Here is a 16,992-nt window from a genome sequence, read left to right as displayed (position 1 = left end):
ATGTGGAAACTAAGAATTTCACAAGAGGAACGTTCATGCCAAAAAGCAAAAAACAAAAAAACAACTTTTAAAGTGAGAAAAGACATGTTCCCCTTCACCCTCCTCCATTCATTTCTTTCAAGGCACTAATTCGTCTCGAATTCAAATGTACTTTTCTCTGAAAACTTATGTCAAATACCGTTTAGCAAAACTTTTACAGAACACGGACACAGACACAGAGTTTTAGAGCTGGAAGGGACTTCAGAGATCACCTAAGATTGGTTCCACGTGGGGAGGAGGGGCTTGTCACCCACCTTGTCTGCTCCCTCATTTTGAAATGAAGCCCAGATGCTTTAAGGGACTTGCTCAAGGTTCACCAGGATTAGCACTCAGGCCTCCTGACCTCCACCACATCACGCTGTTACTTCCAAAAATTATCTCCCCCTTCCATCTCTGCCCAAAAAAGGCGAGAGGGGAGAAGATCCATAAAAAGTCATGATTAATTATATCCAAAACATGCATGAAATAAATAAACAAACACCTTTCTGGTACGTGCCCCATGCCTCAATACGCACCAGCTGTATGATGGTCAAGACTAACTGAGCCAGAGAAGTTTTGGAGCAGCCAAGAGTCGGGGATTACTCTCTCATTGGGCTGGCTCTCTAGTTGCGGAGGGCTTTGGCTGAGAACTAACTAATAATGCTGGATGGTTTCAGAAAGCATTCAGCCCAGGCAGAGCATCATAGCACTAAATATATTTTATGAAACGCACAGAAGTGTGGTCATAATTTTCAAAACGTGTAAGTCTCTCTCTCTCTGGGTACCCTGGATCCTTAGAACATTAAGAACGCCATCGACTGTCCCTCTCTCCATTTATTTCATGTTAATTCCTTACTCACAAATATTAACTACCTGTTTCTCAACAAATCAATCCAGAAGTTTTCATCATCTCTCCCACGACTAGAGAATCTCATCTTGAAAATAATTCAAGAACATACAGGTTTGAAAGTTAGCACGGGATTAAGTTAATTGTCACGTGAAAGAGCAGGAAGTTAAAATTAACCGCTGTTAACATTAACTGAAATAATAGGTGAAAGACTGTAGCTGCTTTTGGGGATCATCATCTATTACTTTAAAAACCGACAGTATATTCTTAATAATAAATGCAATAGTACAACTCTTCCTACTCAGCATGACACACCAAAGGGTTTTCCAGGCATTTACAATTCACCAGTTACACCCAAAAAGTCACCCCCACTCCCACTGTCACTTCACTTCGACCTTTTATGAAAAGACAGCCGTTTTGAGCCACTTAAGAAGAGAAAGAGAGAGAATCCTCGTGGAAAATAATACACAGCTGTGATAATATCATGTTTTTTTAAAATACCATAATATAGTTTTACTTTTAATAATAAAAGATAAAAAAGGGGCGTCTGTGAATAATTAGAGATTGCAGTCTGAAGCCAGTTACAGTCACTGCAATTGATAATAAACTGAAAACCCCTTGAGAGCAGGTAAATGCTTTGCAACCCTGACCCCCTTGCTCTCACATTACTTAACTACCCTGCGGTTCTTGCATTACATCACCATTCAAGCGATTGGTTCCTGCATTTTAACTCTCTCCCTGTCTCCTCCGATTAGGATCGACACCGCAGCAAAGAAACTTCGCCCGAGTTTGCTTTCTCTCTTCGCTTTTTTATTTGTGGCCCCTTATGCTCCAATCCCTCGGGCTCGCGCTGCTTTTTTGTGTGTGTGCGCCCAACCCAGCCTCGGTTCAACTCATTCAGGTCGCTGTACTAGAACAAAAACTCTGATCCAAGTGAAAAGAAATGCCTCTTCGGGACCAGAAGAGGAGCGGAGGGGCTGGGGAAAGAGGAGAAGGAAGAAGAGGAGAAACAAAGACGGGCAGAAAGGGGAGAAGGGGGAGAGAGAGAGGAGGAGGAGGACGACGAAGACTCAAGAAAAGAAGGCGGTAGGGGCCAAAAAAAAAAAAAATCTATAACATCGGAAAAAAGAAAATAAAATTAAAAACAAACCTCATGGACATCACTGAGGCTGAATTCCCTCCTGAGGTGCAGAACATGAGAGCTCTGGAATGAGTGTGTGTAGAATTTGAGCCAAGGCTTAACTAGCCTGAGTGAGTCACATCCTTCCCACTTGATTCCAGGCCAAGCGATGATGTAATGTGCTGGCCCTTCTCTTGCGCCCAGCTCTGGCTCTCTCCCTCCGGCTTGCTCGCTCTCTTTCTCCTGGGCTCGCCCTCCTCCCCCTTCTCCTTTTTAGCTCAGTGCTGGTGAAGTCACCATTTAAATCTGGCAGAACTGAAGCAAAAACTTCAATGTAACCAAAACAGCCCCAGGCCGAGTTCCAGACTCAGGGAGCCTTAGTGGTGCAATTGCCCTTAGAAACGAGTAAACAGAGCCGGGAAACAGTACCGCCTGGGGATGGCCCAGCAGCTGCCTGGGACTCAGAGGGGGACCCCGAGTTCTACGGGCAGGGGTCCACTGGTTCCAATTTTCTTTTTTTTTTTTAAATGCTGGTTAAAAAAAAAAGAAAAAAGTCCCTGAATTTGGTGAAAGGGAAATAACAGTGGAGACATAGGCAGAGGTGGAGATGAAGAGGTGGAAGAGCAGGTTGGAAGGATAAGCAGGAAAAACCAAGACAGGTCACCAGCGCAGGCTTTCTTCAGAACCAGGTGACACGTTTCCATGACCCACAGCCCTTTTTTTCCTGGAGCTGGATGGGATTTTCTGTTGCTCAGTGCCAACCACCAGCCCTCCAGAGATCTGTCGCATCTGACCTCCCTGTCAGCAAGGGCAAACCCACTCTGGGCCAAACACTCGCCCACGTGTGGAGCCATCCAGAAGGGGGATTCACAGTTCCTGCTCCCTTGGCCCACGCTGCTGGTCGCTTTTATGTGCAGAAGGGAAAAGGACCCTCATTGCAAAACACAGACCTTGTCTTCCTGAGATTAGCACTCCACTCTCAGGTGAGTCATTCGAAGAAGAGGGAGTTTGAATATGTTCACCCTCAAAATGAAGACAAGCTATGGGTCCCCCCACTGGCTGGGGGGGAATTGGTATGGGTGGGGCCGTCTGGGAGTTTTAAAGGATACGGGGAGAACAGTGTGTGTGTCTCTTTTTTAATTACAGAGGGAGCAAAAACAGCCTGGGGTGGTTGTGCGGGGGAGTCAAACATTATCCTTCACCAATGACAGTGAAGCCCTTTTAATTGCGCAATTCTACCCCTCACTTCACACCTCTCCTGCTCAGGACTTTACCTAGAACCGTCCAGACACTTGGCCGCTTTGTTAGCACAGCTTTTTAACTCTTTCTTCTCTCCGTTTTCTCGTCCCCTCACCCTTAATGTCTCCTTCAGAAAGAAAAGAAAAAGTAATTTTAAAAAATGGGAAGTTCGCTAGAATTTTTTTTTAATGCCACAAAAGCAGAAGAAAGGCATGGGGTTGCAATTTATTTTTTTTTCAAAAATAATCATAGCTTTGGCCCGAGTCTATCTATTGCCTCTCGTCGCTTTTTGTGATCAGTGAGTTGACCAGGTGATACAAATGTTGGTCTCTTCTCATGTGGCCAAGCAGAAAAGATCCCAACTTCTAAGCTCTGCTTTCAGAGAAATCTCTTAGCTTCTTAAAGATATCTGCTGCCAGGGGACAGGGCTGTTCATCTGAGTCCCTTGGAATTTCAATCAGAGCTTTAGGGACTATCACCAAACTCAGAGTGAAGAGTTAAAAAGCAAGGTTTGCCCGACAGTCTCCCGACCCTGGAGGCTGGGGTGGGGAAGAGCTTTCTCCAGCAGTCTGCCCTGGAGCATGAAATCCCCAATTGACGCTGATGCCACAGTTGCTCCAGTGACACCTTTATCAAGGCAGGCAGCTCTGAATTAGAGGTGATCAGCCGTAATTACAGCTGGCGCCACTGAAGCCTGTGGCCTGACAGCGGCAAATGTGGTTGTTATAAAGTTTGGTCCACCATGTCAGTGGCCTGTATAACTCACTTACGTCTGACTCGCCAAGCAGCTATTGATTTTTCTTCTGATGCAGGGAATAAATAAAACAAAATCTCCAATTGCTTCTGCCAGCCTTTCCACTTCAAGGCAGGATGATAAGATTTTATATAAATGACTTTCTCCTTTTTATAAGAGCCATCGACCGTGTTGGTTAATATAAAGCTGAGGATTTTCACTTTTCCTTCTCCACTCCCTACAACTTCCCTTACTTTTCATATTTAAATGTTATTATTTTAGACATATCAAAATGGATATGTGGTGCCGGTTTCCAAATTGACATCTTCCTATAACCACAAGGAGAAAATGCTCTCTACTGGATTTTTCTTAGACCCTGTCCCAGGGACTGGGTTAAGCTGCTAGATGGTGCTTTTTGTTTTTTCTTTTTTTTTCACTGAAGTAAGTAAAAGGGACCCTATGCTGTGGGTAAAGATTATATAAAGGTACCTTTCTTCTGCCTTCCTTGGAAAGTAACAAATGAGATGGCAGTTTTGGCCGAAGCCAGGCACAGACCTCTCATGAGACACACCAGCATCTTTGCTCCTGCCGGGAGGAGGAAGATGCCAAAGGTTCCAAGGCAGTGAGGGTGCCTCTGATCAGGGGGTGATGTGACCAATGGGTTCAGTGCTTCTAGCCAAACTCCGAGGGCCCCGTACCCGATGATGATGAGATGATGATGCCACTGGGCCAACAATGTGCAGGACACACTGACACTCCAATAAAACTTCTTTGGAGCGCTGGCCGGAGTCAGAATCAATTTCAGAGTTCAAAGGGGTCTGAGTATTTACATTTGCACTCGCCTTCCGAACATAAGTACCCTCCCCTTCCCCCGCCATTCCAAATCAGGCATTCTCACTGGCTGATGGGCTTCTCCCCACCTGAAAAGAAAGCCTGCTTTCCTATTTCCCTTCCTGTGAGCAGCTAATGATAGAGAATATCCTGTTCCCAAAAGGAAATTCCCCTCCAACTCAAGAGCTTCCTTTTTCACCCATTTGGCCCTCCCATCGCCTCTCCCCGCTAGCCCCCTCCATGTCCTAGTTGCTCTTCTGAAGAAGGGGGGCTTTGAGAATCAGGGTTTTAAGATGCTGTAATTCCAGCGGGAGCCTTCTTAGAAGTAGCCCCTGGCCAACAGGCTAGGCCTCCAGATTAGCTGGCTTGCTCAGGAATGCTTACGACACCCTCCTTTCAGAACGTGTCCTCCTTGGGGAGAGGGTGGTGGGTACCGCGCAGCTGTTCGGTGTAACTCACATACTCGCAGCTCCTGATGAAATGTTCGGCTCCGAAGAAGTGAAAACCTCTGAGATCTGAGCTCAGAGTTCAGAACGGATTTGGACTATCTCCAAAACAACCCACTAGAAAAGCACAACTTGGACTGCAGGACTGAAGGGCACAATAGCCAACTAAAGTAAATTTTGTGTGCCTGGGTGAATTTCTTAGCTCTAACACATTACGGAAACACACAGCAAATATAAGAAATGATAACGATCCTTCCTAGACAGAGCTGATTTTTTTTTTCTTTTAAGTCTGAATTTATTTTCCTCAAGGAAAAGCATATCGTCTTCTTTCAGACATTGTTTTTAAAATTTAACCCACGATTCCTACAGTCCCAGCGGAATTTGAGGGGGCCAGATAATTTCAGAGTTAAATAAGCTCTAATGACTATCACATGTACCCAGCCATAAACCTAGTATTAAAAATTATTCAGAAAAAAAGTGGCATCTCTTCCTTTTTTAATTTATAATAACCATCCAGGTGGTTTTCTAAGGCCTCCTTTGCAAATTGCTTCCAGTGAACCTTCCGGTCACAGACCACTGCATACCCACATGGTGTCATTCAGCGTTCCCTTCAACTTGGGTGTCCCGTGTTTTCACAGTGGACAGAGGCTGAGGGGCTGCCTAGGTCAACCTGTGCAGCATGCTTCCTAAACTGTGTGCAAGCAGCATTCGCTGGTTTGGATGGTTGGGTCTGCTAGCGTCAGCTCCTGGCACTCCCAGGGAGAAAGCAAGAGAGTGGTCAGCCACTGGTTACTTCTGTCTTGTACCTACTGTAATTCCTACATCCCAGCTCTGGCTCCAAGTACCCTCAGGCAACTTGCTGGCCTTCCTTGTGTCCAAACCTATTTTTGATATTCTGAAGTGGCAATGTTGAATGTGATAGACAAAGGAATGAATTTCTAATGATGGAGGCATCGGGAAGCCTTAGGGGGTAGGTATTGGGAGGTTATGAGAGACCTTCGATCAGCCCTAAAATATTATCATCAATTCTGCCTACTCACAGTGTATTTTTGCCCCTAACTTCTCCATCTGTAAAATGTGAATGTCGTTGTGTCACTCGAACACATCACAGTATCTGAAAAGCAGTTGACGCTCAATGAATATTTGTTGGATAAATGAATGAGTGAATGAATGAATAAACTCCTCGGTTCAGGAATTACCTTTTCCATGAACACCTTGCTGGACTACCAGGCTGGGGTAGGAGTATCCCTTTCTCTGGGCTCCTGGGGCATCCTGGATCAGATTCTACCGCAGCAATAAGCCACTTATGGAAAGTACCCATTCCATGCCTGTCTTCCTTGGGAGTCGTTAGCTTCTTCAGGGCAGAGAATGGGCTGATCCATCTCAGTTCCCCTAGCACTTAGCAAGCACCTGACTCACATACAGTAGGTCTTCAAGAAATGTGACTGAACTGAGTGATGGCAGCACAGGCTGCTCAGTCTTCCCTGAATATGTTCCCTCCTAAAAGTCCTTTTACCCTTTTCCATTCTTACACCTCTTCTGTGGCTTCCTTAATATCTGGAGCTTCTAGGATACCTGGAATAATAATAATAATAATAACAAATCCTAGAAAATGTATTGGTTGGCCTTGTCCATCCCTGCACTATGTCATTTCTCCTCTGGGGGCCTTAGATTCCTCTTGCTTCCCTTTCCCAAAATCCACATGGCAGCGATGCCAGTATGAGCACCCTGAGGTTTTTATTATCAGAGCAGCTGACATTAGACTATTTCCACCAATTTCTTATATAAAGCATCCAGGGGAATTGAAACTCTAGGTGAGAGGAACTGGCATTCTCCTATTGGTTGGGGTGCTTCTCATATGGTTGCCGGGGCACTCTAAGGAAAGGGAAATTGCCACTGAGACTTACTCATCCTTAAAGAATGGTGGCGTCAGTTCTTTTTTTTTTTTTCTTTTTTCTTTTTTTCCTGTTTTATTGTTTTACTGAGAAGTAATTGACATACATCACTGTATAAGTTTAAGACAGCGTGAGGGTCTAATTTACATATATTGTAAAGTGCTTGTGTGGTGTCTGTTCTAACCAGCAGTTCCTACAACTCAAGGTTAGGACTACAGGAAGAACACCATGAAAATGGCGGAGGACAGGAGGTGCAAACATCTGTGGGTAGAATTATATACAGGATCAGAGGCTAATGGTGTTGCCAGACTGCACTGAATTCATGTTCTGGTCTTGAGCGGAGCCAGGACACGGCTGAACAGGACCGTCTGGGGAACAACCCTGCTCTGCTCAGGAGAGGTGGGCGCCTGATGGCGTGGGAGAAAGAGGCCTCTACCGCAGGCTCAGTAGATAACCTTGGTTAGGAGAGGTTATCTACCAAAGTCCCATTGTCCCTGTAGACAAAGCGTGGTGACTGGCCTCCTCTAGGGTGAAGCAAATGGGATGCCTAGGGTGCAAAATTTCAGGAGGCATGCACCCCTGGGGGCGTTCAAGGGCAGGGCAGCAATTGCACAACCTTGAGAGTGGGTGCCCCACTTGCCTCCTTGGTCCAGGCCGTGGGTGGTGAAGACTTACTGCTCTCTGTGTACTCCATGAGCACCAGCAGGACTAGGAGAATGATATCAGGAGAGGCTCTGGGTCTACCCGGCCAGCTGGGAAGAAGTGGGTGATGCCTGCAACGGACTGGACTTTTCCTCGGAAGCATCACTTCCATCAGTCTTTCCTTCTTCTCAATTCCATGTCTTTTAGCTTGCCATTCTATTTTCCCCACTATAATTGTTGCTTGTGTGAAACATCAAAATTATGGCCTTGTCTATCCTCTCTGTTAAAATTTGCAGAAATGGATATTTTTCCTTGTTTTGTAGCTATCGTATGTCTCATTGCCACATATATATACACACACACATATGTAAACATACATATATATGAACATACATATATACACATATATTTACATATACATACAATAGCTGACTATATATATATGTATGTGTCTATATATGTGTGTATGTGGACATATATATGTCACCATTAGCCAACAATTATTCAGCACATATTTTGTGCTGTGCATCGTGTTAGGTGTCCCACAGACGTTAATTCTTTTAATCTTTTCTGTAACACCATGAAGTAGGCACTTTCATTATCCCCATTTTATGGATGAAGAAGCTGACTCAGGGGAGTTAGTAACTTGCCTGAAGGCCACAGTGGAGCTGAGACTTGACCTAAAGTAGTCTGATGCCAAAATCAGGGATGTGACCATGACACCTCAGTATTTCGTATCAGAGCACTCACACCTTCCATAACCCAGATGTTCCGGGTGACCTGGGCTAACCTGTGTGTCCTGAAGCAAGCAGTGGTCTGGGTCCCAGCCATCAGAATGGGAAATGTGTGTCTTACGAGCTTCATGATTTTGATCAGAGAGATTTTCCAAAGGAGGAGAATTTCCAAAGTTGAGGCAGAGAAAAAAGAAAAACTTTTTATGACATAACATCAAAAAGTAAGAAATGGAGTTCCCCTCTCTCAGGTGACGGGATGGTGCTGCCTGCCTCATACCCCTCACCTGGTCTTCACCACCTCCTCTTCACACCCTGAAATCTCATCAGGGCCCACATCCTGAGCCAACACTGCAAAGTTCATACCTACAGCTCTCCTAGAGCCCTCACGCTGCTGGTTTCCGAGGCTCCTTCTTTCTTGCTGGGTCTCCTCATTTCACGGGGAGGAAAACATGTGCCTATGGGAACCTGACCATCATTTGCTGAGAATTCCTATCTGGAATGCTACCCCTTTGCATAATTTTAATTAAAACACTGGGTGTCTTCTTTGTAAATAGTGACCCCCCAAATACTTTGCAGTTGCACAAAAAGGCTTTCTGAAAAAGATGACTTAACTTGTTTGGATAATAGCCCTGAAAGTATACTCTATTAGCTGTTTTCATTGTTAAACATTTTAAAATGAAAAAAAAAATTGCAAAAGTAAGAATGAATTTGAAGAGGTTTTGAGGGTCCTAGAAATAAAAAGGAAGGCTTAAACTTGGAAATTGTATTTGTGGTTGTTTTTCTTTTCACAGAGATTCCAGCTATAGGTTCTGTGTGTATTTAATAACTGACCTCCCCTTACTCTGAGGAGAGAAGTTCACCAGCACTGATTTATTCAGAGGGTTCTGAGAGAAGAATGAGCCCTCCAACACTTTTCCCTGGAGGGGATGAGAGGAATTTTTTTTAACCTCGAACATGAAGCTCTTGGGTCTTCCAAATGAAATTATCTATGTTTTTATTAACAGAGCCCCTGAGTTAAAAAGTTGGTTTTGATAAGAGAGAATAAATGAAAGAGAAAACTGCTGACATAATATTTTGGTTTCCAAACCCACTTCCACATTCTACTTTCCCTCTCAGGCTTGTACATGACTCTGGTGTCTGTATTTACACCAGAAATCCCAGATAGAAAGGTGCAGTTAATCCTGCCTTATGCTGAAATTCAGATCTAGACCTTTAAGACAACAATCACAGTGACACTTTCATATGCATGGCTATGTGTTCCTGTCTTTCTAGACATGTAGCACTGTACGATGCATAAATAACTTAGTCTTGTCCTCTCCATTCCTCTGAGAGAGAAAGTAGATGTTATGATGTCCAAGGGGTCTTTAGGTTTGGAGGTAAAAGATCCTAAATTTCTCATTCTCCATAAGCTTTAGAATTCCTCTACCATTAATAGAAATAGGGAAGAATGAGAGATTCAAGCACCATCTGGGCCAATCTCAGTTCCCAATGTTCCCACCCAAACTGGAAAGGATGCTTTTAAGTTGGTGTTGGAACATGCTTTTCTGAAGCAACGATCGTCCTTGAGAATCTCATAAAAACTGGGAACCCTCCTTTTAACCATGGACCCCAGGTTAAAAATCCCCAAGAAAAAAGCATGCTCTCTTTGTATTAAACTTCAAGCTATGCCCCTTTACAGGGAAAGAAAAGCAGGCATGCACAGATGAATCTCAATGCTTTGAAGGCTAACCCCCAGCCAGGCACTATAACCAACCAGCAGACCGGGGTGTTTTTCTAGTTCAGTGGTTTTCAGATTTGGTGTATCTGAGACCAGATTAAAATGCAGATTCCCAGGTGCTGCCTCAAAGATTCCAACAGCCAAGGTGGGGGCTAAGTATATGTATTTTTAAGCAAAACTCCCCAGATTTTGATGCTACTGATCCATAGACCACACTTGAAGAAGACTGAATTCTATGTGGTCATCCTTGGTCCCTGAAATAGTCCAAGCAAATAAACTAAATAAATAAAAGAAAACAAATAGAAATACCTGTGTATTTTCCCTGCTGTTCAGGCTCTAAAGGAGCTGTGATTTTCTTTCACCTTTTTTTTTTTAAGGTAAAAAGCAGAATAATCTGCCCTAAAATGATCAAGTCTTTAAAAACCAGCTTTCCCAAAACAGGATGCCTAAAAAGGATGGAAACAAAACATATGTGTTCACAGTAACATAACGCCATCTAAACAGTCTATGGAATTATGGTCTCCAGGACCCCCGATAAGATTAGGGTTTCCTGACCTGTGGCTGGTGTAGCAAGGCATTTCTCTCCTATGTTTACTATCAATGCGTCCAGATGTTTACTTTGCAATATTCCCAGTCTCCTAATGACAATCACAGGGAGGGTACCTTAGGGAGGGGAAGGAAATATTAGTGGTAACTGAGGAGTGTATTGCATGGTGCCAGCCCATCACAACTTTGGCATAACTTGGTTATCTTCTAGAACTTTAATTGAACATCCAACAGTGGTCCTGGTTCAGTATACAACAGAATGCTACAGATTTCTGCACAGGGTCCCCTTCTCTGGGGTTCTTTTCTTTCTCCAAAGGATCTTATCAAAGTTTTTCAGAAGTCTTTTATTTTTAACCTCATAAAGTGCCAGTCCATCCACAGACCCAAAAACAAGAGTGACCGATAAAGGGGAATGAGGATTATGACCTGTGAGTCATCAAGGGCTGCATCTACTGCTAAGTGGGAATTAAGTGTCTGAATTACAATGATGGTCCTTGTAATTTCTTTTGGACCAACTCTCTGTCATATTAATATGGTCACAGCACCATTGAAACAGCTATTGAAATAGACACCACATACCCGAGCAGGGGACAGACAAAAGGAAAGACCTTGGGAGGTGCCAAATGTCTGGGAAATAATGCTGCAACAGAGGTAGCAATGCTCTAAGAGATAAAGGGCAGTGAATATCAAAAATAATGATGGCTATGCCAAAAGTAAAGAGGTCTCTCTAGCATTTCTTTGGTCACTTACTACCCTTCTAGTCAGGGGCCATCCTGCCCCTTTCATTCTGACACTTGTTGAACCTTTTTACATCCATTTACTCAGAGGAGCTTCCTGTTGACAAAAGAGGAAGGCTTCCAAGATTTGGGGAATGAAGAGATATTGATCGTTATTAATGACTCTAATCTTTGAATGAAATAGTTTGGGAGTAGCCATCTTCTTTAAAGTTCTGGATACTTTCAGAAATGAATACTCTATAATTGCCAGCAAACTGCGCTTTCCATTTGGTGAAAAAAAATCCTTCTTGTTGATTTCTCATAGTCCAACCCAGAGTCTTCCTTGTCTCAAATCTGAGATGCCTTTGTGTGTGAGAGCGCATGTGCACCTTATTTCAAACTGAAACAGTATCCTCGATGCAAGGTTGCATAGGGTAGCACAATTTTGCAAGGTTAGATGGTTTTGAGCCTGGAAGGCCCCATAACTCAGTCTGGGGCAGCTTCATTTTAATTTGTCAAAAGTTTCTGTTATTTTAACAAAGGCTATTTGGTGTTACCTGATATCTCTTGGCCTAGCCAAACCTCAGCAAAATTGAGATCCTTTTGTTTCTCTCTCGTCTCCTCTTTCAATATCTCTGTCTACATTTCTTGATGCCCTTTTGTTCTTAACTGGTTTCAAGTCATCTCACAAAAGATTTTAGCTGATAAAGGCAAATCTGTGGCATAGTATATACTGAGAACTCAAGGAAATGCAAAGCCATAAGGTCTTACGATGGTATTGGAGGCACCAGTACAGAAAATGGGAGGGAAGCGTATCGGTAGAAGGATGCTGCTGAGTCTTAGGTTCTAGGTTTCAGAGAAACAGCAGAAAGCAAAACCAACAAGGTCTCAGACTTCAGGGAGACAGCATTCTAATGGATGGAAAGAGACGATAAACTAGTAAACAAACAAATAAATAATTACAGATAGTGAGAACTCCTACAAAGTAAATAAAACCTGGTGATGAGATGGGATACTGGGTGTGGTGAAGTCTTTCAGATAAAGTGTTCAGGGAAGTCTGCTCCAAAGAGATGACATTTTACCTGAGAATCAAATAAGGACACACAGAGGTGTAGGTATAGATATGGGAGAGAAAGTGTGCAGACAGAACAAACTGGATTGATGTGCTAAGACGGGAAAGGACTGTATGTGTTCCCTGCAGGGAAAGAAAGAAGGCCACCAGGGAAAGAGAAGGAGAGGGGAAAGAGAGAACCTGGGAGAGGTAGGTAGGGGTCTTGCAGACCACAGCAAAAAGTTTCTATTTTATTTTAAGGCAGAGAGAAGCCAGTGGTAAGTCTACAGAAGGGACTGCCGTAATCTAATTTGTATTTTTAAGAAGTTGCATTAATTGCTGTATGGAAAATGGACCGTCAGAGGGTAAGAATTCACGTTTGGGGAACGGTTGAGAGATTTCGCAATAGTCTGGAGGAGTGGCGATGGGGACTTGCACTAGGCTGGTAGCAGAAAATGTGGGTGAGAAGACCGCAGAGCCAGGAGAGACCGAGGTGAAGCCAGCAGCACCTGAGTGGCCACAGGAGCAAGGAAGAGGAGGCAAGGAGGACGCCACATTTTTGACCCGATCAAGTGGGTAAATGCTGTTGCTATTGACCTTGACCTTGATGAAGAAGACTGGTATTGCAGATGACTTGGGGAGGGGGGAGACTTTTGCTCTGGACAAGTTAAATCTGAGATGTCTAGTGACATACAGATGGAAAAATCAGGAAGGCAGAGGAGTAGGAACATCTGAGCTCAGCAGGGCAGTTAGGGCTGAAGACATCCATTGGGCATCAATTCCAATGGATTATCTTGAAAACCACAGACTGGGTAAGTCTCAGAACTGAGTCATGCAGGCTGCTCTTACAGAAAGAGGAAGGCAGAGGAGGATCAGTTAGTGAGGTAGGAGAAAAATCCAGGAAGGAGGCAGGGGAGAGTCCTGAAGTCAGTATAAGTACAATAGTCACTTCAGATGACCAAGGAGTACAAATTTACTGAGAATCATCTATCCAGTCCCTCCTGTAGCTGTGCTCTGCCTAGGAAAAGATGAAAAGGCAACAGAGTCAGCTGACTGAGGGAATCAGCTTCCTTTGCCCTATCACCTTCCTGCAAGCACTCTACCCCTTCTCCCCAGGCTTGTAAACATCAAGAAAGAAATTACTGTAATGCAGAGAATTTGAAGATTTTATTTGCCAGCAACAAAAGATAAGGAGCTTTAAAAAAATTCTACATGGGGCCAAAGCTTTTAGATACCCTCTGCCTGGGTACTTTCCCCTTTACAATTCACTGTTCTTGAATGAGTTAAAACATGGCTCTAACACTCAGATAAATATGTGTAGTTTTTATTAGCAAGAGATAAACTTCCTGTCAACAGAGGCTTCTGCTTTACCCATTACCATTTTTGAGATTTAGCAGAAATGATAAAATTGAAATTATCCATGAGCTTTAGATGGGGAACTTCTTTGGTCTCAAAAGCTAGGGAATAAGATTAAAAAGAAAATCCTAAAACATGTTTTTAAACAACAAACTTTACTGTATGTGATTTTAAAACCTCTAAGACATTTCTCACTTGGAGATGGTCCCAGGGTGGTTTGGGAATGTGGGCTGCCCAACAGGTTGTAAGAGGCTGCTTTCCAGCAGATGTTTTCTAAAGAAAACAAATATCCTGGGACACGTTTTAAAATGGGGAGGCCCTTTGGAATGTGTGATACTATTCATTCTATTAGACCTGGAGGCCCTGGATTTTTTAAAAAATGGAGAGACTTGAGAAATTTACCACCCCAAATTTCAAAAACCAAATAATACATCTTAAAATTGGGAAGTTAAATTGTGGATGTTTTTATGAAAATCCTTGTGTTGTTCCAGGTAAATCCAAATTTTCCTAAACAGTAGTGGCATTGGGTTTAAATAAATCTGTCCCTCCTCTGCAGATGGCCTATATTGACTTAGAAAGGGCAATGGAGGGGAAGGATGGGGGTGGGTGGGTATTGCGGTGCAGGAAGCCAAGGTAACTGTGAGTCTAAGTGCTGCAATGTTTAAATGTGGGAGAAAAGCAGGAAAATATCCTAAAATTTTCAAAGTATTGTTAACACAACCTCATAAGGTGTTAGACCATGAAGATTCTAAAGACCAACTTTCCTCATTTTGCAGGTGAGAAAAGGGTCATTAGCTCAAAATCACCCCAGGCCCCTGTGCCTATTTCAGAGCTCTTTCTACTACACCCTGGGCGAGAGGCCTGGTATCTCTGTGCTGTGGAGAGACAGTCTCATTGGGTGATCTTCCTTAATTCGTTCTTGGCTTTGGGCTCTTGCGAGGGGAGGCTGTGCTCTGAACAAGATGTCAGCCGAGGGGCACTGGAAATGGCCCACTGATTCAACAGCTGGGGCCCAGGGCATTTCCCCTTAACTGAGTCAAGACGGACAGTCTCTGTCAATCAGAATTTGTCAGGGCCTATTTCATAGCGCATTATTAAATGCCCTGATGTTTTTGTAACCAAATAAATGCATTATGAACAGGACACTTTTCCTGCAGTTCTGTACAACATCCTGGCTCTGTTCTTAGAAGTGGATGAAAAGCAATAGGGACTCTGGCCACAATCATGCCAATTTATATGTTACAAAGCAATTGTTACCTCATTTAATCATCCTAGAGCTTTTCCCAAGGAGAAAGCTGAGGTCGGAAAGGTGTAAGGACTAGACCAAGAGCACAGTTACTAACTAGATCCCAGGTCTTCCGCCCTCTAAGTGCGGTGTTTTTTCCATAATATAATTTTTCTGGAAAACTATTAATTTTTCGTAATATAATTCCATAATATAACTTGTCTGGCCTCCTGGATGTGTGTTTTTTAATTTTGAAAAGTGATTTTTGTATTTGGTTAGCTGGGGTGGTCGGAACTCTTGTTTTTTCCCATTCCTTATGTTTTTTTAATTTTAATTGTGGTAAAACAGACATAACATAAAATTTACCATTTTAACCTTTTTTAAATGTACACTTCAGTGGCATGAGGTACATGGTTGAACTTCGGAGGTAGAAAAGAATAGGGAAGTGTAATAATAATGATCATAAACATAAAAACTTATCAGTAAATCCTTACTACATGCCAAGCAATGTGCTAAAAGCTAATCTGCAATTTCTCACTAAATAAACGCAAACCTTGCTTCAATTCTCATCCCTCTTTTACAGATGAAGAAACAAAAGTTCAGAGAGGTTAAGTAACTTGCCCAAGATCACACAGCTGGCACGTGGCAGAGTCAAGTCCCAAACCCAGGCACTTGATTGATGTAGTCCCACTCTAATCCACCACACCTTGTTGCTTTTCCTTTGGGGCCACTGTTAAACAAAACAAAGAAGAACTGAAAGGCTCAATTCTTCTTTCTTGGCTTCATTATCTGGTTTGAACCCTCACATGTAGACTGGCAACTGAGTAACCCAAGTGTTACCAGAATTTAAGAAGAAGTATTGGAGACAGGGAAGAAGACCAAAAGTCTCTTGCTTGTCTCCTGACAATCTGCAAAATTAGGATTGCTCTCTTCTAGTTGAAGCTAGCGACATCTAAGGTACCCAAACTATGCTTATGCTAAAGCTAATTGTAAGACAGCCTCAGTTTTTTGAGAAGAGATCATGGAAAGCAGGAAACATATTTCTAAATAGGAAGTGTCTGTATTCATTTTGCAATAAATGTCAGTAAATAACTCAAGCAATCTAGTACACACTTTGGGATAAGAGATTGTTGTAGGAAATGTAATTACAACTTCATCAACAAAGCAGGCTGCTATAGACTGATGGAAAACATACATGCACACCATATAAATATGCACACACCTGTATGTTTCTATATTAGCAAACTTCTGTTGTCTTGACTTGTATTGATCTGTCCTCTCATGCTTTTGAGATGGCACATGGGAAATAGGCAGAATTAAAAACAAACTTTGGACAATTACCTCATATAAGCTACTCTGGATACAAGTATTCGTGGATGAAATATGTTTATATTATGTTTGGATAAACGGTCAGCTTCTCTTAATCTGCATTAATGACTATAAAAATATTTCCAATGACAGAAACACGGTAGCCCCTAGAATCCCAAACTCAGGTACATGGTCTTAATGGAGAGGTACACTTAAAATCACCTATTAAAAGGCAGTGAACTCAAATAAGCCTTTTTCAAATTCTGTGCTAACTGGTCTTAAAAACGTTTTACTTTCTATCACATGCAGCAAGAATATTCAGAGTGACATCAAGGGAAGGGGATGGCAGGACAACTGGTACAGAAAGCAAGAAAAGAAGCCCCCGGGACCTGGGAGTCCATGGTGATCTGATGCCTGAGTCCCCAGAGCCGCCCTTGGCTTCCAGCTGAGAGGTACATCCTTATGGCAGGCACAGGAAGAAGCAGACCCCAGGAGCAGGTGAAATTACAGAAACAAAGATTCTTGACACAGGAAACAGACTTCCAGAGCTTACAGCAAAATAACAAAT

General features: G+C 43.0%; 1 protein-coding gene and 1 pseudogene across 2 annotated transcripts in view; one reads left to right on the top strand and one right to left on the bottom strand.

The window, feature by feature from the left end:
- The window catches only part of CREB5 (cAMP responsive element binding protein 5), a 321,691-nt gene that overhangs the window by 128,850 nt on the left and 175,849 nt on the right, over positions 1–16,992 (bottom strand). Inside the window, exon 1 of one of the 2 annotated variants that reach the window (XM_061198624.1) lies at positions 2,016–2,060. The exons of the other annotated variant lie outside the window; for it this stretch is intronic. Coding sequence (XP_061054607.1) covers positions 2,016–2,026 — 11 coding nt within the window. The 5' untranslated portion in view covers positions 2,027–2,060. Of the gene's footprint in view, positions 1–2,015; positions 2,061–16,992 lie in introns of those variants that run through there. 2 annotated transcript variants of the gene reach the window in all.
- The window catches only part of LOC133097027 (small ribosomal subunit protein uS5-like), an 85,073-nt pseudogene continuing 81,040 nt past the window's right edge, over positions 12,960–16,992 (top strand).

Source organism: Eubalaena glacialis, chromosome 8 (genome assembly GCF_028564815.1).
Source record: "Eubalaena glacialis isolate mEubGla1 chromosome 8, mEubGla1.1.hap2.+ XY, whole genome shotgun sequence".
NCBI classification, from domain to species: domain Eukaryota; kingdom Metazoa; phylum Chordata; class Mammalia; order Artiodactyla; family Balaenidae; genus Eubalaena; species Eubalaena glacialis.
Note: the sequence above shows the minus strand (reverse complement) of the source record. Positions and strands in the feature narration are given on the sequence as shown.